Consider the following 27,978-nt stretch of genomic DNA (forward strand, 5'->3'; position numbering starts at 1 on the left):
TCCTTGGCAGCGTTGTCACGTGATCTCCCATGGCAACCAGCGACTGTCATCAGTTCCGCTCCTGGAGGAGTGCAACCTCAATCCGGCTCAGCAGCAAAATTCACTGCCCCACTTTAGGACAACTCTGCGGGTTAATTTGCTCTCACCGTGACCTAAAGTCGTCTTCCAGCGAGGACCGAGCCTGAAACACAGGAGGGAGCTGAAAATCATGAGTCACCTCAGCCCAGGGTAGGTGCAATTTCATTTTTTATATCCAAGAGTGGAGGGAAATGAGATCCAGGGTATGATTTTATGTGGAAAAAAAGCTGTTTTATCAAGTTTTTAGTCACTTGAGAAACCCTGAGATGAATTTATTAGCATAATATAAATATATTGTTGTAGTACAATGTCTCACAATCTAGTTACTATGAAGGAATTAACAACTTTTGCATACTCAAATGGTACTTAATTAAGTACAAGAAGTACAAGATTCTTTACTTGAGTAAAAGTATTACAAGTCAAAGTAAAAAGCACAGATGAATTATCAGCAAAATGTACTAATATATTAAAGGTAAAATACTTTCTGCTCCTGTATGTAATATGGCCTACTGCAATTTGCAAATCGCAGGAGGCAAAATGTTTGTCAAAATAGCATTTTAAATTAAATATTGTGCAGCAGAGATGTCCAGGCCTACACATCATGTTCTACTGATTTAAGAAAATATCTTTGTTTGGTACAGATCAGCACAAAAATCACACTATAATCATTTTAATATGTTTTTCAATGAAAGTGAGAACAATGATGTAAAAATGTTCTCTAATATCACAAACAGCTGCTCGAGGTGGAGCTGATTTACTACTTAGCTATGTATTAGCCTGTCTGCAACTACTCTATATACAGTTTGGTAGTTTACTACAGTAGTTCCCAACCGGGGGGTCGTGCCCCGTTAAAAAGGTCACAAGACAAATCAGAGGGCCTGTGAGATGATTATTAAGGTAGGAAAAAGGAAACAATTTGTTCTGCTACATGCATTTGTATTCATATTTTCTCTATTTTTTGGTTTCATTGTGAATATAAATATGACCTCTTGGGGCCTCAAACAATCCTTTAAATGACATTATCTGAGAAGTTTAGAGTGGAAATGTCTCTTTGGTGGAACTGCAAACAACTTCATCTAAAATGTGACACAGAGGCCCCGAGTAGACACAAGTCGAAAAGGTTGGGAACAGCTGATTTAATCTTTAACAAGGTCTTCTATTCTTTAAGCTAATAGTTTGTTTTTATGTAAAATCTTAATATAAAAAGTAACTAATGTAGTGGAGTTAATAGAAGTATAATAAGTACAATTTGAATAAGTAAGTAAAGTACAAGTACCTTAAAACTGTACTCTAGAACAGTACTTGAGTAGTTTCATATAGAATAAGTATAAAACAAAGAACTGCACCGTCAACACAAACGACCCACATGACAAGAACCAGACGCAGACACACAAAAATAGTGTCAGTCTGTTTGTGTTAGCCGCTTTCACACGTTAACATGATATATTTCTGAGTCACATGCTCCCTCAAAGCAGCACTAGCTCAGAGAAAGTCACTCCAAAAATGACCGACGATAGTTTAACCACCATACACATGAACATGAGTGACAACAGTCCAAAGAGAAAACTGAGCTGGAGAGACAACAATGCCAGGTGCACGGAGAGGAGGCAGACAGGGTTAAGTGTGCCGTCCCCTCTAATTCCTGCGTGTAATCAGACACCGGTAACAGACCCTATAGTTGTAAGATCCTGTTGTCTCGTACACAAATGCTGGAGGAAATCAAATCTGTGTTGGAAGAAAAAGAGGCTGAGCTGTGGAAGACCTAATGTCTCGTTAATGAGGTCAAGACTAACAAACACGGTGTAGTGTCCCAGTAAACAGACTGATTAAGAATGAGACTCTAGTGGCAGACAAAGTTTCAAATCCTGATCTGCTTCATAAAGCGATGACATTTGGGCTAACATGCAAATTCAGTGTTTCTTTGTGCTCTGACTGCTCTTGTTTCTGTAGACTTATTTCAGCCTACAACAGTCTCACAGACAAACATCTCGCTGGATACTTCAGCAACACTCGGATCAGGAGACACCTGCAGAGAGCAGGACTGGTACGTCAACATGATGACGGTGATGATAAGAGCTGTAGCTACAACTGAGTACACCGAGGTCATGTCCTCAGTGTTGTGTGTTCTGGATGGAGGAATTTACAGTCTGCAGTTACACACAAATGACATGCTGTATATTTTAAAAGGAGATTTTTATATTTATTTAGACTGAATAGGGTAAAAAAAAAAAAAAAAAAGAATATTGAAACAAATTAAATTCAGAAACAGATTCAGGGAGACAGCATTTAGTTCTGCATTAATGATTATTTTCATTATTGATTGATCTGCTGATTATTTTCTCGATTAATGGTTTTGTCTACATAATATAATATAATAATATAATATATAATATTAAGGTGATGTCTTCCGATGTCTTAGTTTGTCTGACCAACAGTCTGAAATCCAAAAATATTCAGTTTACTGTACATGTACAAAGAAAAGAAGCAGATTTTGGGCATTTTTGCTTAGAAAATGACTAAAACAACTATTAAATTATCAATAGTTGTAGATTATTTTTCTGTTGATCGACTAATTGATGAATTGACTAATCCTTGCAGCTCTAACAGCATGTACAGAAAATATAGTTCCAATACTTAAATGGATGAAAAAAATCTGAAAAAATCTTCAGGAAGTTAAGTTGGTGCTTGGCAGACATAGATTTATATCTTAGCATTTATAAAATCCTGGCCATGGCCCTGATGATGATGATGAAGATAATGATGATGACGACAACTACAAATTTCATCCATCCCACCACTGAGAGTAACAAATTTGCAGATCTGATACTCGACAAACTTGCTGGTTTTGGTCTTTTCATGTAATTTGTTGACAATAAGACAAATATAGAATTTTACCAGCTTAAGAAAAAAATACCAAACAGAAAACAAAAAAGCATCAGATGCTCAGATTTGAGAAGCCAGATCCAGTTATTGTAAGTTGAAACTTTTGTTGTTGTGCACTGTTGTTCAGACAAAACAAGCAATTTGAAAAATGTCACGTTGGGCTCGGGGAAAATGTGATAAATATTTGTCACAATTTTTAACACATTAAATGATCAATTGAAAAAAAAATCAACCAATTAAGTCAGTCAGAGTTATCTCTGTGTAAAAAGACCCATATTGATTGAATGCTGCTCAGACTGTTGTTGCTGTTAGATCACCAGGAGTGGGCGTATTGTTCCAGACAAGGAGTACAGACACAAGCTGATCCAGAGAGCCCACCAGAGACACGTTAGAGAATGCCTGGCCCAGGCCATTTTCCACAAGGTGCTGGAGATGGAGGTGGGAGGAACACAGTGTACCAGAGACAAAAACAGTTAAAACCCTGTCAGCTCATCTCTGCTTCTCCTCGCATAGTAAATTATGCTAATTTGCTCTTTGCCCCTCTCTTACAGCGTCTCCATCAAATAGAGATCAAAAGAAAACTGGAGGAGTTTGCAAGGAGGGAAAGAGTGCATAAGATCAAGGTACGTCATTTACATTTAAATACCGAACTGTTTTCCAAACTGATGACTCTTGAATGATATGAAACAAAATACTGTTCGTGACGTCAGTCTGTTAGAAAGAGTTCATTTCCAAGTGATTGTTGATCAGTTTATGAATAATCTTAAGTATCTTGAAGGATAACGAGGAGGTCTGTTTTAGTCGTCAAGGATTTGCTATTATCAATTTTAGTAGCATAAATTATTTTGTGTTAATATATCTCAATTGGGAACAAAACTCTTCATATAAAGCAACGAGTGCTCTTTTTTTCGAAGGTGGAGCGCTCTAAAAGGTATGAAGAAGAAATCATCCGCATCCTGTCTCCTCGCCCACCCACGGGTGCAAGGGGTGTCCGAAAACAGCACTCTGGGCCAGAGGGGGAGCACTCTGAATCCTCTGAGTCTGTGAGTCATAATGCTAGTCTTGGTGCATGTTACCATTAAATATGTTGTGTCACCTGTGGTCCCTCAAGAGCAAGATCAACCACTAATCAGAAGTTCCAGCTAAACTTTTCCAACTTTTGATCCACTTTCTTTGTCCCTTGTTTAAAATGTTGGCCTTTAATTATAGCCTCTCCATCAGGTAAAGGTTTTTAAATGCCATGTCACAGTTAAAAAATGACTCTAACCTTTAGTTAAGTAGCCTTTAAAAAGCCAATCAGTATAAACTGGTCAATCAGACCTGTGTTTTATAAGATTAAAAACATATTTTGATTTGATTTTAATTGTAGTGTACTCATTAGTAAAATGAACTAAGTATCAAGACTTCATTGAATTGGACAGTAAATAAAGATGTATTTTAATCACATAAAGCCAGTCACAGTCAAGTGGTGTCTAAATCCAACACATAATGAATGTCTGTCTGTAATGGAAGTAATGATCTGTGCTTGCTGATAGTAACGTGTTTACACTGACTTTAGTTTGAAGCCGCTCTGTGCCGCTGTTTGCTCTGTATACAGACGAGAGTGTTTTAAGTGAAGTAGTGGGATTAGCTGAATGTTTTCTTTGAAACATAAAAAGCCACAGACCTTGATGCCAGAATAAATGGAGCTGGTAATCCTGGTCTTAATCTTTGGGAAATCCCATTTATCAAGTCTGCAAACATGAGCTGTTTTTTGAAAGATATCAACCGTGATATGTTGGAATAATGTCAAGGTGCTTCTGTGAAGATTTGTAATATGGATTTATCACACACCTGTTGTGTCATTTATCATGAATTAATTTAAAAAATGTACCTTTAATGATCCCTGCTTGGAAATGAAGGTTATAGTGTTACACTTTCGCAGCAAATTATGACAAAATCTAGCAAAGAAAAAATGTGAATAGAGCAGATGGAGTGTTGTTTGTGTATGTGTGCACATTCCTTGCTTAAGTTGAAAAGCACTTTATAAGTTTATTTCATAGAACTCAACCCAAAATTAAAACACCACAATATATAGTATTTAAAATGATGCTGCAGTATGCATACATGACAAAAAAAGACAAAAAAGTAGTAGTTAACCACAAAAATACCCAGGAAAAAGATCAATTATGCACATTATGAACCAAATCAGGAAAATATATAAAATATACAATGAAAATATGTAATACGCATTAATATTGTTGGGATAAGAAGTACTTCCCTCAGTAATGTCTGACTCAAACATGTTCTTTATTTTGCATTGTCTGCATCTTTATAAGTTTAGTCTGCAGTTACATTATACTGAAGCAAATTATCTATTTGACTTTGTGCACAAACATGGAGGCTCATTGGCTAAAACTCCTCTGAATACTGTAAAATACATTTTGCAAGCACACAGGGCACCTTGGTGGCCCAGGGTTAAGGTGCTGATCATGAACCACTAGGTGCATGGTTAATATTCAGCTGGGGAAAATCCCCATCTCTTCCCTCTTATTTTACTATCATCTGTCTACTGTTGCTGTCCAATAAAGGCACAAGAAATGACAAAAATATAGACTGCCACATTGATAAATATTTGTCTTTATGCAGTTTTTTTGTATTCATTCACTGTACTGTATGTATTTCACACTGAGAAACAGGTGAATTTATGTTATTATTATTATGCTATCAGTAGCGTCTGTGATTAGCAGAATGCTGATTGTACAGTATGTGTATTATGTGTGCTGCAGCCGAGCTCGTCTCGACCCAACACGGCTCCAGGGAAGATGCAGAGGCCGGTGCGTCTGAAGCCGATCCAAAGCAACGGCAACACAGCTTCACTCAGACGCAGCTCCCCTTACAGACTCCACGAGTCCTCCAATGAGAATGACCAGCCATTCAACTGCACTGTGAGACCGTGACACACGAGACACGCGCTCACTTTTTCATTCACCCCATTCATGTGGCCACTTGTACGCAGGACGTGGAAACTACATTTTAGAGATGTAGAAACTTAATTAGTGCACTAAAGGTAACTGTTGGTTGACGCACACTGACGTCTTTTCAAAATGTTATTTCATTAACTTCTCTCCTAGATGGACAAGGAGTCCCGGAGACGTTTTAACATGACGGATGCCTCTCGTGGTATCTCACCCTACTGCCTCCCAGTCATCAATAACTTTGTCACCCCAGTGCCTCCGGCCACGAAGAGGAAAGAGAGGGGCATGAAGGTCACTCCCAGCGGCACTGTCAGAGGCCGCCGACTGCGCCCCACCACCGCCTCCAGTGGAGCTGACGTCCATGAGGTCTTTTTCTCTCTTTGTTCTCCCTGGCAACTGAACTTTCCACAACAAACTTAGAAGCTTTGAATTGATTTTTGCAAGAACTAGACAGAGTAGGTCATATTATATTCTTTGTGTTTTTTTATAATTTCGTATGTCTAAACTACAAACTTTGAGCAACAAGTTCTGCCAAAATGAAAATTCAGCGCCGCATAGAGGGATCCCAAGCATTTTCTATTACTTAATCTATAGTCACAGGTTAATGTTTAATGCAGTATATTTGCTTAACTCTAGCTGGACAATAAAACAAATCAAAGAACTAAACAATGGATTTGAATGTCTTACAGAACTAAATTTACTAAAGTCGTAATTGTCAATAATTTGTCTGAATCCCATAAAGTTCAATCAACCAACCAGCAAAGTCCAGAATAACTGGTCATACTGTAAATAATCAGGACAAATATCAACAAATATCAGACACAACATGAAAATATCATGCACTTATATATATATATATATTTAAAGAATAATATGCATTATATATTATCATTATGCAGATAAATATCATCCAATTTAGTCATTTCCTGAACATCCTGCCCTTTTTTCCACCCAGGAGCCGCCCATGCTGAGGAGCTCTGTGCTCCAGAGCAGAGTGTGTGTGAACATGGTGTACTTTGGCAAAACAGTGCATCTCTCCCACGACCTGAGTGACATGCGGGATGAAGTCAAGGTGTTTCAGCAACACTGTGGAGGAGAAAACCTGTGTGTGTACAAGGGCAAGCTCCGTGAGGGAGGTCAGTGTGAGGATCTGGTAATGGTTCTAGTAAAGGGTTTCTTAGTTTATAAGTAAACATTAGCTGGAGTTGTGTATTATTATTGCGAATAGCCATATGTAAAGATGAGTAAAGGTGCCTCACAGGATTTAGGATGTCTGCTCTGCAACGACAATGTCGCAGTTTGACAAACTGCTCTTGAAAACATTCCCACCTCTCACCTACATCCTTAATCTTTACCTCAGAGATGTTCCAGTTCATTTCACGGCGACACCGAGGTTTCCCCTTCAGCTTGACCTTCTTCCTGAACGGGCTGCAGGTGGAACGGCTGAGCTCCTGCTGTGAGTTCAAACACAGGAAGGGCTCCAGACTCGGCGGCAGGCACGGACACTTTGGCTTCTCTGGCATAGAGGGGGCCTCACCCTGCTACAAGTAAGGTTGCCCTTTAAAGGCACACCTTTTGTCTAATGAAAGAAAACAACTGTTGAAAATAAACACAGCTGAGAGAAGAAAACAGAGATAAAATTACAATAAAAAGCAGAAATGTTTGAGTTTTCTATGAGTTATTTGCTTTCTTTCTAAAAGTTTTATGAGAAGACCAATACCACTCTGACCGGAGAGAATGGTATCAATCTTCTCATCCAACTCTCAGCAAGAAAACAAGTATGTGTCTATATTCTCCAGAACAAAAAAGGCAGCGCTCATCCTTTAGATGAATTTATTACAATAAAGGCAGACAACAGCCATATTTTAAGTATTGAGCGCCATTTTTTCCCTGATTTTGTTACAGAGAATATAGACACTTTTTTTAAAGGCAGACCACCAGGCATATTGTCAGTGAGGGAGAAGTGCACCTGTTTTCTCTTAAAAACATATCTTAAAAAAGTATTTCCCAAAGTGTCAACCTATTCCTGAGTTCTTACAGTACATTATTATTGTTTTTCAGGTGCATCATAGCAATGGGACTAGACAAGAAGCCCACTCCTCCACCGAAAAGGGTCAAAGATGATGGAGGAAGAGAGGAGACTGTCTCCAGCCCAAAGACTACTGCTGAGATGGAGATGGAGAGGACTGTGGAGGACGCTGGCTCCCACTCCGAGTGTGAAACCAGCCAGCCGCAGGACATGGCGACTCAAGTCAAAGAAGAAACAGCTCCTGAGGAAGACAAACTCCGAGACGGTATAATGATTGAAACACCAGAGTACATAAAACATGACTGCATCAATTAGAAATTAATACAGGTAACAGACTTCACAGATTTTTTTCCATAACGTGTCTCAATTAAATTCTCTGTATGTTGTCCTTGTTTAGATTATGAAGAGGACTTTGAAGCAGATGATGAAGGTCCCGTAGAAGACGCTGAGGAAAAGGAAAAGAAATCCCCATCTCCATCCATAGAAACTGAAAAGCAAGTTCGAGAGAGAGATGCCTCTGAGACTGAAGACGACGAGAAGGATGGTGGGTGAATCTCCTTCTTTGAAAACATGGGTGACAAATTATGCCTGATGAAAGGTGACATTTCATCAGGCATAATTTATTTATTTGACACCTGCTTTTAATCACTTAGTATCTATTTGCGGACATTCAAGCACTCATTCCTGATCTATCAGGCCTAGATCCCAGTGAGTGAATTTGTTTTACAGGCTGAAAAAGTTTGTTGAATGACTTAAAATTCTCCATCTGTCTTGCACAGAAGACGCAAAGTCTCACTCAGGCTCCAGCTGCTCAGGCAGCGACAGGGAGGAGAGCGATACTGAAGCCCCCAAAGACTCCACAGAGAACGAAAAAGTAGAGCAACCTACAGAAGTCGATCAAGAAGAAACCGCTGCTCCATCAGATGAAAAAGATGAACCAAATCCAGAAGAAGCTGCTGCCACTGTGGCAGAGCCTGCTGCTGCTAAGGACTCAGATATACAGGACAGCGCCGGGGACAGCACAGAGATCGACATCTCCGATGCCAGCGTCCCCTCTGGGAATGAGAATAAACAGAGTGATGACACCTCCGAAGACAAAGAGGATGAAAAAACAGTAGATGAGAGCAAACAGGAGGAGGAACAGGAGAGGGGTGAGTATTAACCAAAAAATACAGTTATGGAGTTTTCACATCCATGAAAAGATGTATCAGTCCATCTTTTATGGAGGTTTTTCCACTATTATCACAACCAGGGCTGCAGCCAAGATGAGTCATAGTCAGTGCTATGTGTCCAAATGTGTGCAGATATGTGTAATACAACCCAGACAACAACTAGATAATTCTCAATGTACTACAGTATTGTCAGATTGTGATATTTAAAGTATTATGACTGTAATACATTTTAATAGTGGAAAAATTACTTGTGTGTCATTGTACTTTCTTTTCTTATGTATGTGTGATGATTTTCTCTTTGTTTAATGTCAAAGATCAGTTTTATTCAAAATGTGTTCAGACATATTTGAATACTGATAATACATTTTCACCCATAACAATATTTTAATTGTATTTTAATCACTCTTGATAATATTTTCAGGCTTAAAAAAAGCTTCTTTTTTAACATATGTTTGCTTTTTATATGTTTTATTTGTCTTAAAGCTGCACTATATAGTTTTGGTTAAAGTAAAAAAAACAAACGATGTGAAACAAATAAAGATTTCAGAAATATTACACTGAAAACAAAGGTTTCAAAGCCCCTTGGGGGGTGAAAATGCAATCAGAAAAGGAGGAGGAAGTCTCCACTGATGTATGAATTTGCATACTGTACACATTTGAAGTCCTAGTATTTCAAAAAACACAAAGTGTGAGCTGTGATGATCTCCTGTATATTCAGATATGTAGTGTACCCAAACAAATCTACTCCTGCATTACTAGCAGCTTACTTACAGTACTGCACTTCTTTTAATATCTGTAGATGTCTAACTTACATGTCCATATTTTTAAATTGCAAATGAAGTAGAACCAAAATTATTTACATATTCAAACTGTGTTTCTGGGATTAATTTGCCAAAACACTGAAGTGCCAAAGGTGTGTGATTTTCTGTCTTTCTTTTCTTTTTTTTTCTTTTAGTTTCATATTAACTTCATTAAACCATGTAGCACAGGTTTAAAACATGACATTTCTGAAGTGTGTTTCTGTTTTGGTTATGTACTCAATCATGGTTTTTTTTGTGTTTTTTTGTGTGTGTGCATGTTAATTATTATTTTGCATGTTGTGTTGCTCCTTTGAACCTTCAAAGATTAAAGTCATATTGTTGTTTGTGGATTCATGCTTCTTTATTGGGTCGCTTCTTTTTCAAACATTGCCTCCTGCATCACCACGCCAAGCTTGTGGCGACATGAACTTATACCATTGCATGTGCCGTGTCTCCTTCTCTTTCCCCAAGCCAAATCTGTACAGGAGAAGCTGGCAGAGGCCATACTGAAGGAGTCCCAGTGCAGCTCTGAGCCAGAACTGAGCGACACCAGTACTGAGGAGGAGGAGGAGGCCACAGATAAAGGACATAAACAAGACAACGAGGGTACCAAATCATTAAATTGAACATATCACACTCAGCAAGCTGGACAAAACAATAGTGGCTGAAAAAAAGCTTTTCCTATACACAACATTTTCTCATTTGTATTTGCAGATGCCGTTCTAGAGAAAAGTGCTGTTGAAGCTGAAGTGGTAGAGGGTCACGAAGAGATGTCTGAACCAAAAGAACAGAAGGATGAAACTGAACAAGAGCCCCACGAGAGTAGTGAGAACTACCAAGATGAGATGGTTAAAAAGGATGAGGATGTTGAAAAGGCTGCATCAGAAGAGGACAAAGATGAAGCTGCAGCAAAGAAGGATGAATCAGAGGTGACAGGGGATGCAGATGCAGCCCCGATTCCTGTACCTGAAGAGAAAATGGCAGAAGATGACAAGGCCTCAGAATCTCAAGATAACACAACAGCTAAATCCGCTGAGACAGAGGCTGCAGATAAAGATGAAGAAAACGAGCAGAAAACAGCAGACGAGCCTGAGACGCTGCCCGACGAGACGGGGAAAGTGGCAAAAAGCAGCGGAGAGGATGAGTCATCAGTATCCGAGCTGTATAAAAAGACTGATGAGACAGAAGTGCCAGATAATGCAGAGGCGGAGGCGACGACAGCGAGCGAGACAATGGAGATGAAAGCAGAGCCCTCGGAGGAGCGAGAGGCCCTCAGCTGTGAAGAGGCACCTGTAACCAACACAGAGAGGCAGCAGGAAGACGGCGTGGACAGAACTGCAGGATCAGAAACAGAAGTCACGGCAGATAATTCGAGCAGCTCTTCGGAGGGGAGCAGAGACACCACAGTTCATGCCGAACAGACAGCAGACACAAGTGGGGACAATGCAAAGGATGAGAGCAGTAAAGATGATGTTAAAGAGGAGGAGGCAGAGGAGGCGTCAAGAGAAGAGGCTTGTAAGGATGACAGTGAAAAGCAGGTGTGTGATGCAGGAGAGGAAACAGAAAAGTCTGTGAAAATAAACGATAAGGTAGAGGAGGAGGAGAAATCTGAAGAGGAAAGTAAAGAGGAAGAAAAACAAACAACTCCAGAAGAGATACCAGAAGGTGAAAGCACTGAGGAAAGAGAAAAGAATGAAACAGATAAAACAGAAGAAGAGAATGACGAAAGTAAGGCAGAAGAAAGGATAGAAAATGAGGAAAACACTACAGAAGGGACTAAAACTGAATCAAACACTGAAGGAAAGTCAAACGAAGAACAAGCTGAAAAAACCCTCAGTGAGGAAGATAAAGTTGCAAATGAGGAGAAGGCAGATGAATCAGAAAAGACAGAGAACGACGAGGATGACAGTAATAATGTGGATAGTGAATGTGTCAAGAGTAAAGATGGAGAGGAAGAATCTGAAGGAAAGGGAGCCGCAGCTGATAAAACTAACGAAGGTGAAGAAATAAATGAAACAAATGCAGATGAAGAAAAGGGTGATGGGGCGGAGGAGACAGAGAAAGGTGAGAATGGCAATGAAGCTGAGGAAAGTAAGGTAGCGAATAAAGATGAGGAAGAATCTGAAGAGAAGAAAATCATAACTGATAGCGATAAGACGGTAGAGGGAGAAGAAGTATCTGAGATTACAGAAGAACCTGAGAAAAGTTTACACAAAGACTTGGACAAAGATAATGTGAAAATATCTGATGAAAATGTTGTTGAGTCAGAGGATGTAGGTGAAAGTGAAGCAGCAGATGCTAATCGAACTAAAACGACTGAAGAGACGCTAGACAACATGATGGAGGCTGAAAACGTTGAGGAAGAAGCTGAAAAAGAAAGTGAGAATGGTGAAAGTGGAGAAGTCGGTGTTGAAAATAGGGAGAAGTCTACCGGAGCAGAGAGCAACACAAATGAGGATGAGGCAGAGGCTCTGACTGAGGACAAAAATGATGTTAAAGCGGTGGAGCAAGTTGAAGAAGAGAGAAAAACAGAGGAACCAACAGAAAATGAGAGTATAGAGGAAGAGAAAGTAACTGTGGAGTCCGGAGACGGTGCTGAAAAACATGAAGATGACAGAACTGATCAGGCTCCCGCCACTGATAAAGTGGAAAGTGAGGCTGAGGAAGGGGAGGCCGGTGTGGAAAACCCAGATGAATCTAATAAAGAAGACTTTGAGCCAGTGATATCTGGTGCTGAGATAAAAGTGGAAACTAAATCTGATGATCTAAATACAGACAAAAAGGACAGTGAGACCGAGGAGATAAAAGAAGATCCTGATGATAAAGACAGCGATTCAAAAAACGATAACACCCAGAACCAAGTCAGTGAGGTGATAGTTGCTTCTTCAGGGGATGGGGCACCATCTTCAACAGCTGTAGCTATTGATTTAGACAGTACAGATAACAAAGAGAATGAGGAGTCTGACTCGAACACTGACAAACACCCACACATTGATGAAAACGCTGCTGCCGCTGACCTCTCTGCAGCCGATGGAGAGAATGGTAGAGCAGACACGGAGGAGGCGAGCAAGGCCTCGGAGGAAGGAGCGAGTGTGCTGCTCAAACCTCAAGTGCAGTCAACAGAGCTTCCACACAACAATGCCGATAACACAGAAGAGAAGACTGCAGTAGGTAAAGAAACTCCGGAGGCCTTGGCAGAAGAAGACAACTCCGATCTGGTCACAAACTGGGTGACCATGCATCAAACGTCCAAGTATTTTGAGAAGTTCGTTGAACCTTTAGAAGACTTGAGGGATTCAGATGCTCAAACATCCAACTCCAACACTGAAGCAACACAATCTACAGAGCTGCTGAGATCAGTAAGTCCACTTAAGACAGTGAAGATGTCTGATGGAGAAGCTGCTGATAGTGTTGAAAATGCAGAAGAGGGGAACACGCAAAAAGATGTAAACGAGGCAGAGGGCAAAACCGAAGTGGAAGTCGTACAGTCGGACCTCGAGAGCAATGAGTCTGAAGATGATGAACCTGGCAAAGATACGCTGCAAGTGGACGAGACTGAGGTGAAAAACTTAACACCAAACACAGAGACTGAACATAATGTTCAAGATTCAGGAACTGAGCTGTCGAGGGAAGACCTTAGGTCAGACGAATGCAAAGGAAGCAGGGGATCTCTTGAAGAAGACAGGACTCAAGATGGACCAGTGCAGAGGAACACCGAAGAGACCGATATTTCCAAAACTGAAGTAGAAAGCATTGCAGGTACTAATCATTCAGGAGCCAGTGGCAAACCTGAGAGTGTCACAGAGAACCAAACTGAGGAGAAAATGACTGAGAATGAGAAACAAACAGCACCTGAAGAGAGGAAAGATCTTCTGTCTTTGCCTAAAACTGAGGAGCATCAGCAGTGCTCAGAGAGTCCAGAATTGGCTTCTGCTGACACGATAGCAGATGAACAGAATTCTACCAAAGAAACGCAGCAAAAAACAGATGAAGAAAGTCAAGAAGTTACAGAAATAACTGATTTTACAATGGCCAAGTCAGACGATGGAAGCCAAGAGGTTGAACCCAAACCGTCTGACGGCAGCATCAACGGAGACAGAAGAGACACGCAGCTGATCCAAGACATCAAACACACTCTCAGTAAAGACCGGTTGAGCATGTTCTCAGTGGACGAAACACTGTTTGGTCGCGGTTCATATCCTTTGCTGACGACAACGAGGACTGAGAGTGGACATTAGAGCTGCACAAGTCAAAGTGACACTAAGGTACAGTGATGCTTTGCTTAACTAAAAACTTGCAGAAATTTAAGAGCGTTTCGACAATCAAGATGGCTTCTTTGTGTATTAGTGGTCAGCAAATGTGGTTTTATCGATTGGTCAAACCATAATCAGTTACATCGAATACAAGATAATTTCAGTTTTGACGAAGGCCTTCAAGTGTCATTTGGTTTCTATGTTTACGACTTCTTAAATGGTCTTCATCCTTCAATCACCAAAAAGAAGCCGTGTAATGAGTTCTGACCGCTGTAGAGAATGTTTACAATAGACCATCTCTTCCTATTGTCAGAGACATAGTTAGTATGAGGTATCAAGTAGGCTACAGCTGCTATCGCCCATTACCTGTAAACAGATACTCTGCCACTCTTGCTCACAAATGATTGAATAATTCATAGTTGTTGTCGGACTCCTACAGCTTAGTTTGCCCTGATGGACCCCAGCACACTTACATTTCCACTGACTGACTCTCCATGTAGAAGCACGATGCTACAGTAGATAAGCTTTAATCTGTAATTGCACTGTCTGTGTTAATGACAATTTTAGTCAGTGCTTTGACATAATTGTTTAGATGACAGTATGTAGACATGTTAGGAAATGATAAGCTAAACCAACATGGATAATTAAATCATCATTAAGCTGATAATTAGTTAGATAAAACAGTGACAACATAGTGACATGTCAAAGCTAGGCACTATTTGTGTCATTATTGCTGCTAACACTACCTCTTTTTGACAAAAAATATACTAAATATTTATTTGTATTGCCTTTTCATCTGGTTCGTATGGCTAGTATGAGTTTATGAGGCTTCTTTTCATTAGATATCTGTCAGTGACTGGATGCTTGTGTGATTTGGCCATTCAAAAATAAAAACAGTGAGATGGACAGTGGACTTTCTGTTTTTTTTTTCTTCTGGACAAACAAAAAGATTAAGATGTGTATACACTGAACATCAGGATCATTGCATACATTAACTGGGCTTCTCAAAGCTTGCATTTCAGATTTATGCAAAGCATGTACACAAAAACAAAATCTGCTTGTCACGTATTTACAAGAACTGAATAATGCACAAATTTTACACATTGTTTGTATCAAATGAACTTAAAGTAACACAGGGCAAAAAATATTGGGAGGTAAGGTGTAAATTCACAAACCACTCGTCTTTATACATTATGCTACAACTAAATACTCATCTTAGTTAGCAAGTTAGTCGGCAATATCTACTACATCTACCACCTGCATATATATACAGTGAAAACTCAATAACAGTGACAAATGTCTGAATTAGTTAGCACATAATAAAAAGTGCTCGGAGCTCTTGGAAGAGTTAGTTACTGTCTTCGAAGCTGCCGCTGCTGCTGTAGGAAGAGCAGAATCGCATAGTGCTCATGGGATCAGACACATACCCTGAAACAGACACAAAGGAATGACAACTGTGACACTTGATTTTTTAACATTGACAATAACCACAAAACTACTATTGACACCTACTGTATATTACTATGTATTACCTAGAAGCAGAGGGTGCAATGTTTTAGCAAATAGTTTTAAAAAATAAATGAGCAACACTGCAGCAGCCTCACTTTCAAAAATCATTAGTAGACATGCATTTGCAGACAAACCGTTTCGATCAATAGGAGAAAACTGCATGTTCCTTCTTAGTTCCTCCAGTGAAAGGCCTCCAGATGCACGTCTCCGCTCACTGAAAATTAAAAATAAAAGTAGTAAACTCAGCCTTGACTCATGAATCCACTGCAGCACTAGTTGAGAAAGTAATATAATACAATACAATACAGAAGTAATACAATATCTAATGTCCAACCTACAGCCAGGCCATTCTTACTTTCTCTGCAGGAGTACAGTATACAAAATTGATGACAAGTTTGATAAGGCGACTGCAGACACAGTCGGCACACTGCTACGTAAAATGAAAAAACTCATATTTACTAATGATGAGTGATATTTAGTGATATTTATTTATGGGGAATATGAACATTATATATTTATGACTTGTGAAAGTTAAACTCCATGTGCTTGAATTGGAGAAGTCGTGTCTAACTTTTTAGGAGCACCAGGGAATTATTGGCAGGTCGACACCACACCATAATAACCCCACCTCCTATTACTGGATTCATAGTGACTGTTACCAGGCTCCGACTCTTCTCTCTCACACACACACACAAACACACACACACAAACTGCAGAGGCTCCAAGCCAGGCGTCTAACAGAGACCTTCCTCCTCGGTCAGAATGCCATGCATGTTTTATTGCATTTGCTTTCCTTTGTTTCCTGTTCGGTATCCGAGCAACTCCAATCCTCACTGTTGCAGTAAGTATCTTAATTGGTCTACATGTTACTGGCACAACATCGGTTCAGAGGGAGCTGTTTCTACAAAGTGTGCCCGAATGAGAACAAGCCTAGACATGATGTTTGTGAAATTCCTGTTTGCAAAGTCTTAAACCAAACACTCTGGATGGAATTTCTCATGGTAAAAACACACAAACTCCTTGGTTCAAGTTGTTTTCGGCAACATGTTTTAAGCCTTATCCACATAAACTATGAAGATAATTAACTATATCAGTAATTTAAGTCAACTGGAGTTTTTATGACTACCAGTATAAAACAACAACTAGATTTTTAGTTTGATCTTAGATTTTTGAGGGTAAAGAGACAACACACAGCATGTTCAACCAATGCAGGCTCACTGAAGTCAACTGTGGTATTTTTTTCAAACATAGTGTTGTACTGTCACTGGAGCAACGATGACTCATTATGGCTAAAAGCCAACTGTTCCAGTGGCAGGATAAATTGCCAGATAAGACTGTTTAACTTCTCACTCCGCCACATTATCTTTTCAATGCAGCTTCACTGAAAGGGAAAAAAAAAGAAAGAGAGACTCCGCTTCTGAAACCTCTGTGTTACCTGTTAGTAATGGTTTTAGTTCTCATTGTAAATGTCAATGGGCCTTTAAATAACAAGACAACAGCTTAACAACAGTTTTTGGATAACAAATACACATATCATAACTTGAAGTGATCTTGATATGATTATGAAAAACACAAGTGAGATGCCATTTTATTTCAAGATTGACTGGGTGACTGTATAAAAACCTTGCTGCTTTCAGATTTCACACAAACTCAAATTTACACAGTATTATGTGAACATCCGGATGTCAACAAAACAGCAAATGTTATGACAGCTGTTAATATTGGGTTCATTGCATAAGATAGCAAACACATGTTTTTCATCCATTTTAGCTTGAGAAAGATCTAATTTCTGGGCTGTTGTGAGAATATTGACAAATTCCTCCAAAACTAACTATAAAAATTTTAAATAAACTTCAGAGAGCTGAGAGGCCAGATAGTTGCTCCATTTTATGCCTGCAATGACTAGTTTTACTTGTTGTTAATGAGGTTTGGTTGTTTTATCATCAAATCATTAGTCTAGCAGATTATATTCTTGAATGGTTGTTTCCCAACTTACATGTCATGGGATAAACTGCCTGGTTGCACAAGGCTAAAGTAGCTATGAATTTTGATAACACTTATGTAAAAAAAGCCTAAACTGTTGTGTAATTGTGTTCAAACCAAAAACACAAATTATGTTTTTTTGTTCAATCAAAAATATGTTTTTTGTCATCGCAAAAGAAAGACTCATCGGCAAAGCCCCATTTAAACAATGTAAGCTTATTAAGCCCCCAACCACAGGCAGTGACGGTCAATAGTTGATGACTGGGTGCATGTGAACATGGCCATTGTGCATTAAATTATTCTCACCCTCTCGACCCTCACCTGTCTGAGGAGATACTTGAGTTCTCTTACCTCTGAGTCCAGAAGGCGTAGGCGCGAGTGTTGAGAGCATACTCCAGCTCAAACCTGGAGCGCAGGGCGGCCACGTGGCTCCGGCCAGGTCCTCCACGCCCGAGCAGACAGTCCGAGGAGGGGGAGGGTGACAGGGAGCCGCTGCTGTTACTGGAGGCTGGAGACATCAGCTGTGACACACACACACACACACACACACACATACTCTACATCAGCAGGTGCACAAATGTCATAGCCTACTTATCCATTAATAATGTGAAATATTTTATACCTCAACATTGCACAAGCATTCCTCTAGGTTGGTAACCACTTCAGAGAACTCAGGCCTGTCCTGAAAAGGGAAAAACAAACTACAAATATTTCTGTTTCAAGGCTAAACACAAAAATCCAGAAGATACAGTATAACCCAAAAGTGACAAACACACAGCTGTACTCTCTCTAACACACTGTATGTTCTGCTCATTTTAGTCCACCCACGCATGAAGCAAAGGTGAACTCTGCTTCAAAAGCCATCCTCAGATCTCCCGCCTCACTGTAAAAGATAAAACGCCGCCACCCCGGAGCTGTTCAATAAGTTATACATCAAATCCTCACACAGCTGCCAAAAGATCTGCCTGCATGCTGCTTTTAAATGAAACTAAACCGAAAGAAATACAATGAAGACTCCTGTAAACTTTTCGTAATTTGATTTCTCTAAATGCTTTTCATACATTATTGTGTTCATGTAGTTTCTGACTATGAACAAATGATTATTGTTCAATAGAAAAATCACCTAACTGCATTTATTTTGCCTCAAATGTTTGTATGATGGTGTATGTGGTGATTTTCATAAGCCGGTTAAGAACAACATTTTACAATTTCAAATTACATGGATGTCAAAGCGGTATTGTAAAATCTGCTTACACCGCACATTCAGTCAGTCACTACAGGCTTAAACAATTCAAGTGATGGGAAACTGGTCTCAGGCTTTTGGACCACACTGTATATTTTTCAGTACAAAGCCTGTAAACACAGAGAGTTCTACTTCTAAACCCCTCGAGAGCTAGTGTACAGTACAGAAGCATGCACATGAAACCTTGATCACACTCTTGTTAAAAGAAGTATCTTGATGAGGTGGCACTGGGGCGAGACGATCACCGTGGGAGGCACTTCCAACGATATCTAAACAGCCTTAACTAGGAAAACAAAGGAGATATATACCACAGAGGGAGAGATGTGCCAACACGCTCCGCTGTGTAATAATGTGTCTTAATGAGGACGAGGAAAAACATGCGTGGCCAATTATGAACATGGCAGCACTTAGGGAAGATCATCTAGATCATGTGTGCTTCTAAATATGAACAGCCAATAATATATCATCTGGGGACACGACTGTCATATTCATTACCGCTGCATGCGCTTGCAGTAGCAGCTGACTCAGCATTGTTTGCCTCGCAGAGCCTCAGTGTGTCTAAATAGCTGAAGACATGAGAGGATTTTGTTGGTGAGATGATTTTACAGTTTGAAACTATGAAGAAATCCTTGGTTCAGCATCTACAACACATAGTGGATATAAACTACATTATATAAAATGTATATTAACTGAGAACAGGTTATTCTTGGAGTGATTGTTGCTCATAATCAGGACTCAAATGAAATATTAGATGTGAAACCAGGTCATTTACCTCTGGGCAGGCGTTCCAGCCTCTCATCAGTAGTGCAGAGATGGGTTTGGGGATGGAGTAGCCCACAGGAGGCCGGATGTGATGGTAGGCCATGTCTGCTGCTGCAGCAGCTGAGGACAGGAAAACATTGTAAAATTCTTAAAAGTCTTAAAATGTTTTCTTGAGAGCTCAGCATTGATTTAATATCCAAATGATGGTATTGATCCTCAGTATCTGAGCTCTCAGATGCTTTGATGTGTCAATTTTAAGGCTCCTCTCCATGCAAAAATGTGTTTGCTTTCTTTTTTAATCGTTATTCAAGGCAAATTAAATACATGCATTGTTGTTTGAGTGATATCAAGATGCCCTCAGTTTGAACTCTGGTATGCAAACCATTTAAGTCCGTGACTGACGTGAGGAAAAATTACCAGGTTTCAGGTGAGCGAAGGGAATTTCTCCAGTAAGCAGCTCCCACAGACAGAGGGCGTAGCTGAACATATCTGCTTTCACTGAGTAGCGAGTACACTGGGTGAAGACCTCGGGAGCCATCCAGCGCAGGTTCTGCAAACGCAGACACACAGCTATATGCACACAGGCCATTTCAAAGACACACACTCACACACACACACAGGCCCAATTACTGACATAAACAGTATGTCCCAGCAAGGGCAAGTAGTTCATCACAACAGGCATTTCTCAAGAGATGTAACACACTTAACACCAAACTGCAGGCCAAGCACTCTTGGTAGTGATGAATCAGCACATTCAGACAAAATCTGCATGAAGGCAGTTTTCCTCGCTGGTAGATAATTGATGGCAGGTGCCAGCAGAAGCTCTGGCTTAAACTCCAACAAAAAGATTCAAGATACACTTTGTTTCTAATGTGGAAAAATGGGTGCTGTAGGAGGTGTGTTTTACTTAGCTGAATATGTCATCAAATCACCCAAAATCAGAAAGAGGAGACAGCACTGACCCCTGGCTGCTTGGTCATGTTGTCCTCTTCCACAGATTGTAGAAATCTGGATTCTGCAGAGTGGTGGAAGGACACGCAGTGGTCAAACGTTTGCATTTTAGTCATTTAGCTGTACTCTCATCCAGAGTCACTTACAAGGAGATGAGCCAGCAAACAAACTCTTGTCAGCTGATTGTCAGTATTACAAGAAACTTTAGATTTGTAGTAATTCATATCAAATTGTCATGTTTCCATTGATTGTAAGGATCGGTGATAGCAAAGATACCTTAAAATATTCAAAAATCTTAGTCTAAATCAGCACCCAAAAGTAAATCAATTCAATCATTTAGACATGGGAATTAATTATTATGATATTCGAATATCTCAGCTTCATCATTATATCATTAGTATATAAAATATGCTAATATTGAATAATCACCTAGCTTTGCTTATAATAAAGAAGCACTTTTTTATTTTATACTTTATTTTCTAAGTGATATACAGTATGTACATTGCTTTAAAGTGACATTGCGCAGTTTGACCACCTGTGGGCAGAACAATGTTAACACAAACTCAGAGCAATGAGTTCATAGCTTTTCTGGTTGTTATATCATGAATGTATTAAACTGTAAATCCAAACATGGCGCTCCAGTCATTCAAATGAAAGCTCCTCATCCAGCACCTACTGTATGTTGCTCCTGATCAACTTCTGGTCCTCATGACCTGATGTTTGAAAATGTTTAACTTTCATCACTACTTATTTTATTTCTCCAACATTTTGCATTGGTAGAGTACCACCAACATTATACACATACACACATTGTTTTGGTTTTGTCTGTCTGGTGAACAAAACCATTGTGGTACAAGTGGCTGCATTAATCAGCTGGAGTGCCATTGTTCGACAGTCCCGTCACAGTCCTGGGAGTCATTTGATTCAATGTTACTATAAAATAATTGGTTAATGCAGCTTGAATTTTCTTGTGCAGCACAGTAAACACTGCAAAAAGTCTCTTACCTCCAAAATCAGCCACCACAGCATGTCCATCCTCATAAAGCAGAATATTGTGACTGGAAGGAACACATGTATTATTTGAGATGACAACAGTTATTACAGACTGCCAATATCGTCTCACCACATGTGTCATTACTGCGGCGCCCACCTGTTGAGGTCGCGGTGGATGATAGGCTGGGTGAGGTTGTGCAGGTACTCCATGCCCTTGGCCACGTCGATGGCAATGATGAGCTTGGACTGCAGGTCAATAAGCCTGTCCATTGACACATCATTAAAGCAGCAGCCACTTAGTGCTAAATCAATGGTCCCTGCCAATCACACACAGCACTTTACACAGATCAATAGGACAGTCTATGAAGACAGCACCTGGGCACACAGTTAGCGGAACACTTCATCTGGATCAATGATGATCCCGGCAAAGGAGGGGAGGGGGGGTTGGTGAGGGGCCACTTCCCAGGAGGATAATGAGACCTGAGACGGACTGCTCTGCTGTGCAAACATGCACTTGTTTAGTTTGTTAAAACATCATTATAATTAACAATAACTGAGCCGTGCAATGAAGAATATTCTATTTAAAATGTTGATTTATTGATGGTCCTGAGACTGTAACTGTAACTAGAGCCTGACCGATATCAATAAGTGAGAGTTCTGATAACAATATATCAGAAATCTGATAACAATATACCTGCAATTATCCATTTTTGATAAAGATTTGTAAACATTTCACATTTGCCCACCTTGGGGTTGGATGGATGGAGAGTGTTTTTATTTATAATATAATACATATTCTAAGCTGAATGTACTTGTATAATAATGTTACTCTTTTCAGTCATTTCATTGTTATCATTTTTGATGATATTTTGAAGATAAAATCCCAGTGACGATATACTTCTAGGAATGGCCAAAAAGAAAGACAAGATTTTCTTGATAAAGAACCCATAACATTTTTTTAAAATTGTGACCAAGATACAGTTTGTACTGAACAGGGCATTTTGAATTTGAAAAATAAAGCTGTGCTCTCTGGTTTATGTAATAGTGACAATGTCTTTGGCATTACATACTGAAATGTGGTCTTATTATTTTGTCCACCTCATTTAAATATATGAAGGAACAAAAATATCAGAAAAACCTACCAGTATGTACAATATTCAGTCAAAATCACCCAACTACAGTATCAACAACTACCATAGAGTTGAATTAACACCTTTCGAACACACAGGAACATTTATTACTAAGACTAAGACCAATAAGACTGTTGTGTTGGATTGCATAACTGTGTACTGGGGTTTTTATTTCCTTGGTCAATTAGTTTAAATCTGATGTTAGCCATCCATGATTTTAACAATGCGAAGTCAAAAAATATTGTTGCTGTCTCTGTTATAAGTGTAAATGTAGTTAGAATTACCAACTCCATAATGCTAGTGGGTTTAAATAAAGGAAACACGATAAGGAAGTTCTAACGTTTAGTAGCTTGTGTGTGTCACTGGCCTCTATACGAGGATTTATATTGACAGTATAATATACAGATGATGCTGCGGTGTATAATGTTTACTTCCTCACCTCTTCTGCTCGTGAAGCAGAGAGAACAGTGAGCCTCCAGAGACGTACTGGGTGACGATGGCAAACTGACTGGGGTCGTCCAGACACGCTCCCACAAACTGGATGATACAGGGGTGATTGAGGCGACAGAGGATGGACACCTCTCTGCAGAACATATCCACGTCTGACTTTGAGCAGTATGTGCTGGCTCGATAGCTACAGAGGAGAGTGACGATTGAGGGACTCATCAGTTTTTCTGTTGGTTTCAACTGACAGTGAAAAAAGCTGCAAAATGGCACCTTCAGCTGTGTCTTAAACGGACATTTACCGTTTTATGGCAACAACTTTGTTTCGGCACTTTCCTTTGTAAACCCTTCCAAAGGAGCCTGTGTGAGAAACAGATTTGATGCTCAAGAATATTTTCAGATTAGGAAAACAGAGACAGAGAAAGTATGAATGGAGTTACCTGATCCAATAATTTCATTAAACTCCAGCTCAGACAGTTGAAGGTGGAAATGAGATGGGAGGCTGGCTCTGAGCAGGAGAACTTCTGCTTTCTCTGAGAACAAAGAGTGACACAACACAGTTTGCCATTATAATTCCAGGTAAATCTGCACTTGGCACATGTGAGAATCACTGTATTTTCAGTTTGGTGTGTCATTTCGAACACATGGCAAATACTCATTTCAGATAATACTCATATAATGGTGACTATATAATGTACAAACAATGGTGTGCACATATGGACAAATTATAGTATACCTCAGCAGCTGATGCTGGTTACTGATTCCCCATCTATGCTTTAAAAAAGGGTGTATTTTTGTTCAGTTTCAGTGACTGATATAGTGCCCTCTTTAGGCCAATTAGTGTGTTTAATTATGTTTAACCCTAAAGGCTTCAAACCTGGGTTTCATCAAACTCAGACCAATACTTCCTCAGATATTAAACATATGGACAGATCCATACTTCCTAATTTCGCTGGGGAGCACAGCAGCCAAGTGTTATCATCAGCAGCTGAGTCCCTTCACTTGGCAACAGACACAGTGTTGCTGTCATGTCAGCTGACAGCAGTGTGAACTGTGGGGAAAAAATCTTCTGCGCTTCACTCCACCTCACTACCTTTAGTCATGCTTTTGATCTTTCCCAGAGGAGACGGGACAGAAACGTAGGACCCATCTGGAAGAGAGTCAACATGAACAGACAGTTTAAGGGGAGGATGTGTGTGCTTTTATTCCAGATAATAACTTTTAGTGGTGGTAAGGTTGACTCACCACCTCCTGGCTGGGAGTACTCATTGCAGGGGGAGTCATCTGGACGTTTGTAGTGTTTCAATAAGGTGACGATGGCATCGTGACCTGAGGTAGAAAAAACACAAGAGCAGCAGCATTTGGGTTTTGTTTTATGTTTCCGAGCAGCTAATCTCCTAGGCATACAAACAGACCTTTTTCATAAGCCCACATCAGGCAGGTTTGCTCGTCCTTCTCCCCGCTGGACCTGCTGGGGTCGCAGGCAACCAGGTTCATGTCTGCACCACTGTCCAGCAAGAACTGCACCAGGCGGATGTGGCCATGGAAACAGGCACTGTGCAGGGCTGAACAGTGTCACAGCAGCAGACACACAATAAAAATGAAAATCATCTGCTAACCGCACAAGTGAACAGAAAGAGTTGTGCTAGTTTTGGAGGAGGTAGAAAGTCACCTGTGTGTCCATCTCTGCCCTGATGGTTGATGCTCATAGCACTCTGGCTCAACAAAAACTTCACCATCTCCAGGTCTTTACCATAGGTGCATGCACTGTGAGACAAGATCATTATCACATCTGAGCGACAGGAGTCACAAGGTAAAGGTGAAGGAGTTTAACTTTGCTAAACAACATGTATTTAGTGCATTTGTGCAGTATGTGTGTGATTTGTCTTTCTGTTTCGCAGACTATAAATACCTGTGAAGGGCTGTTTCGCTGAAGATGTTCTCCTTTGTAAGACTGTCTGTGCCAGAAAACTGTATAATCTCCTTAACTGTTGCAAATTTGCCATTATAGCAGGCCCTGATGAAACACAGCATTACAATACATTACAATACATAACACTTCACATTATCTGACAAAAAGTATGGAAATCGAGTTACAAGTGTAGTGGTGTGTCTCCGTAGATGTTGACAGAGTGAGGCTGTACGTCAAAGTTGCCCTGCAGAAAGAAGCGCACAATCTCATGGTGACCAAAACGGGCGCAGAAGTGGAGAGGAACGTGATCCTCATTGTCCTGGGCGTTCACTAAAGAGAGGAGCATAAAAGACAGTTTAAACAATCAATCCAGCAATTATCTCCAATTACTGACTGCCAGCTTAATTTATGAGCATCGATGTTAATTAGCTTCTCTAGGGCTGAACAATGGATCTATTGAAGTGGTTTTAGTATATTTTATGTCACACATCACTGACTTACAATGAGGTCTTTTATGAAAGCGCTCTTGTCTTGAGTCTCAAGTCTCACCGTCAACTTTGCTCCCCTCTCCCATCAGCAGTCTAATGATGCTGAGGAAACCCTTAGCTGCAGCCAGGTGCAGCGGCCGGTCCCCCACCTCGCCGCTTGAATTCACATCTGCCCCAAACTTCAGCAGCAACTTTGCCACCTGGGATGCAGAGACAGAAAGGCAGAAAGAAGTGTCAGTTTCTGAACAGTTTTGAATGTATGCAAAAGTCAGTGATTCATCAGTGTTATTTGTGTCAATTAAGAATGCACACAGACGATTAACATGAGTAAATGTACCTGCCCGTGGCCGTTATAGGAAGCAATATGGAGTGGGGTAAAAAACACAGCATCCTGGACGTTCACATAAGCTCCATGCTGTAGGAGAATATCTGCTGCCTGGTGGGGAAAATGGAAAATCATCAAAAGCAATGAAAAGACCATAGCTTTTGATATTACTCCTCATATAAATTGATAAGAAAAAAAGGCCCAGGTTCATTTCTGACCTCCTGGTGTCCAGCCAGTGTGGCGACATGCAGGGCAGTGAGGGCCCCGTACCCAACCTGCTGCACGTCTGACCCTCCATGAAGTAGTGCAGTGACCAGCTCAGCATCATCCTGTGATGTGGAAACAGAACAGGAATACACTCACACGCCTTTGGGTGAAACTAGTCAACTACTGAATTCTTATTAAACACTGATTTCAACATTATTAGCCATGATTGTGTACTGTATTTACATCTTGGCCATTATATCACTATTTATCATACTGGCTTTGTGTGTACTTGCACTCCACCATGTGGTAAAAGTTAGAAATCTGTTGAGCAGATGACAAAAAAAAAAACAAGAAAGCCAAAGATACAGATTGCACCAAAAGAGACTTATTTTGAAAATATGTTAAATTTAGTTTTATTGTGCTACATTTCTTTTCACCTTGTAAGCAGCCAGGTGGAGCGCAGTGAATCCATTCCTGCTCAGTCTGGAAGGACGCAGGCCTTTGAGCATTAGGGTGCGGATACGGGCTTTACTACCTGGACATACAGGTGTAATATGATGTACTGGGAAAATATTTCACTCAACAAAACATCATGCTTATTGTGAATGACCCAACAACCTGGAATAATAATCTGAATGTGGGAACAAAAGCAAGCTGTTGTAGCTGTAAGCCGAATTTATTTATTGAACCTTTATGTACAGTATATTTAGAATCTGTTTACTTCCATGTGGTCAACACCAGAGGTCATCTTCAGACAACAACGTCAGTCAGTCTGCACTAATCCTTCCTTCCACTGTTGCATTTTGTCAAGGAGTTATTAATAGAGTCTAGTAGTCATGCATACCTCCCACAACGCAGCAGAGATGCAGCAGGGACAGCCCCTTCTCTGTTCGGTAGCTCAAGTTCACCTTCTGAAAAGCTTCATCACAGCTGAGGCAACAGAAAAAAAACATCGCCTGCTTCTGAAAACTGAAAACCCACTGACCCAGAAAAATTCGTTAAACACTTTTAAAAACAGGAAAGGTTTCTGTCACCTGAAAGCAAGTTTGAGCTCCACAACCTCACTATCTTTGAGCCGGAGGTCATCTTCCAACCTCTCGATGATTGCAGAGTACGACTCGCTCACCTTCTTCTTCCACTCATCTTCACAGCCCCATCAAACACATCAACAACGAATCCATTGTTGATTACTCACATAATTAACTTGATATATACATGTGTAAATGTATGATTCAGAAATATTGATCATAATTGTGTCCAAACTGTACATTGCATTACATATGAACACTATCATAAATCATTGTTAGTCACTAACAGTGTTTAAAATGTTTTTTTCAACACGTCAGTATTTGTGATAGAGATTAAGGGCAGCTAAAAGTAAAACTCACACTTCTACGCATCTTCAATGTAGGCATTGTTGTTAGTCATCTGAAATGAACCACAAACACAGCAAGCTATATTACCTGTACACGTCTGAGATGGTCTTGATTTGTAATTTCCCATTGATAAAGGTCCGTTTTCTTTGAATGTGTGCTGTATAGTTTGGTGAACAAGCAGTAACACAATCTCTCTCTCTGCCACAATTGCACAGGTCCAGATAAAGGGGGATCATGTCTGTGGGGCTAAAAATAAACACCTTTGAGTGGAATGCCTAACAACTACGACAACTGATCTCCCTCGAGCAAACGTGGATCAGTGTGACAGTGTTTGCGACGTGTGTATACAGTATAAAACAAAGCAGGCGATCAGTGCACTGTCCCAGATACCCCGAGATGTCTGATGTAGAAAAGTAAGTTGGAAATGTGTATATTGTTACAGATGTGTCTGGCAAATACTGGTCTTGTTAGGTGGTTCCCAAA

General features: G+C 40.1%; 2 protein-coding genes across 2 annotated transcripts; one reads left to right on the forward strand and one right to left on the reverse strand.

Annotated features, from left to right (window-relative positions):
- The first annotated feature begins 8 nt into the window (after positions 1–8).
- Positions 9–15,303, forward strand: erich3 (glutamate-rich 3). The gene is made up of 14 exons (XM_044361117.1): positions 9–228; positions 2,029–2,122; positions 3,274–3,399; positions 3,513–3,584; positions 3,876–4,004; positions 5,730–5,888; positions 6,075–6,284; positions 6,874–7,054; positions 7,279–7,465; positions 7,980–8,212; positions 8,345–8,491; positions 8,727–9,098; positions 10,391–10,525; positions 10,634–15,303. The coding sequence occupies exons 1-14, from the start codon at positions 209–211 to the stop codon at positions 14,155–14,157; spliced, it is 5,589 nt and encodes a 1,862-aa protein (XP_044217052.1). The 5' UTR covers positions 9–208; the 3' UTR covers positions 14,158–15,303.
- Positions 15,077–27,978, reverse strand: tnni3k (TNNI3 interacting kinase). The gene is made up of 25 exons (XM_044361118.1): positions 27,583–27,978; positions 27,154–27,262; positions 26,964–27,049; positions 26,557–26,654; positions 26,131–26,241; positions 25,925–26,023; positions 25,649–25,787; positions 25,285–25,429; positions 25,100–25,204; positions 24,860–24,954; positions 24,603–24,752; positions 24,433–24,516; positions 24,281–24,337; positions 23,628–23,720; positions 23,490–23,547; positions 23,183–23,377; positions 21,771–21,875; positions 21,626–21,678; positions 20,632–20,684; positions 20,087–20,219; positions 19,680–19,789; positions 18,287–18,346; positions 18,016–18,185; positions 15,816–15,895; positions 15,077–15,600 (listed from the first exon to the last, which is right to left on the reverse strand). The coding sequence occupies exons 1-25, from the start codon at positions 27,620–27,622 to the stop codon at positions 15,521–15,523; spliced, it is 2,508 nt and encodes an 835-aa protein (XP_044217053.1). The 5' UTR covers positions 27,623–27,978; the 3' UTR covers positions 15,077–15,520.

Source organism: Thunnus albacares, chromosome 9 (assembly GCF_914725855.1).
Source record: "Thunnus albacares chromosome 9, fThuAlb1.1, whole genome shotgun sequence".
In the NCBI taxonomy this organism is placed as follows: Eukaryota; Metazoa; Chordata; class Actinopteri; order Scombriformes; family Scombridae; genus Thunnus; species Thunnus albacares.

Bases quoted from the DNA above. Each gene is read 5' to 3' on its own strand.
- erich3 (XM_044361117.1), top strand. From the start codon at position 209: ATGAGTCACCTCAGCCCAGG. The intron at 8,492-8,726 runs GTGGGTGAATCT...TGTCTTGCACAG, and splicing joins TGAAGACGACGAGAAGGATG to AAGACGCAAAGTCTCACTCA. The intron at 10,526-10,633 runs GTACCAAATCAT...TTGTATTTGCAG, and splicing joins ACATAAACAAGACAACGAGG to ATGCCGTTCTAGAGAAAAGT.
- tnni3k (XM_044361118.1), bottom strand. From the start codon at position 27,622: ATGGGAAATTACAAATCAAGACCATCTCAGACGTGTACAG. The intron at 27,263-27,582 runs GTAATATAGCTT...GGGGCTGTGAAG, and splicing joins ACCATCTCAGACGTGTACAG to ATGAGTGGAAGAAGAAGGTG. The intron at 23,721-24,280 runs GTAGTGAGGTGG...CTTTGTTCTCAG, and splicing joins GATCAAAAGCATGACTAAAG to AGAAAGCAGAAGTTCTCCTG.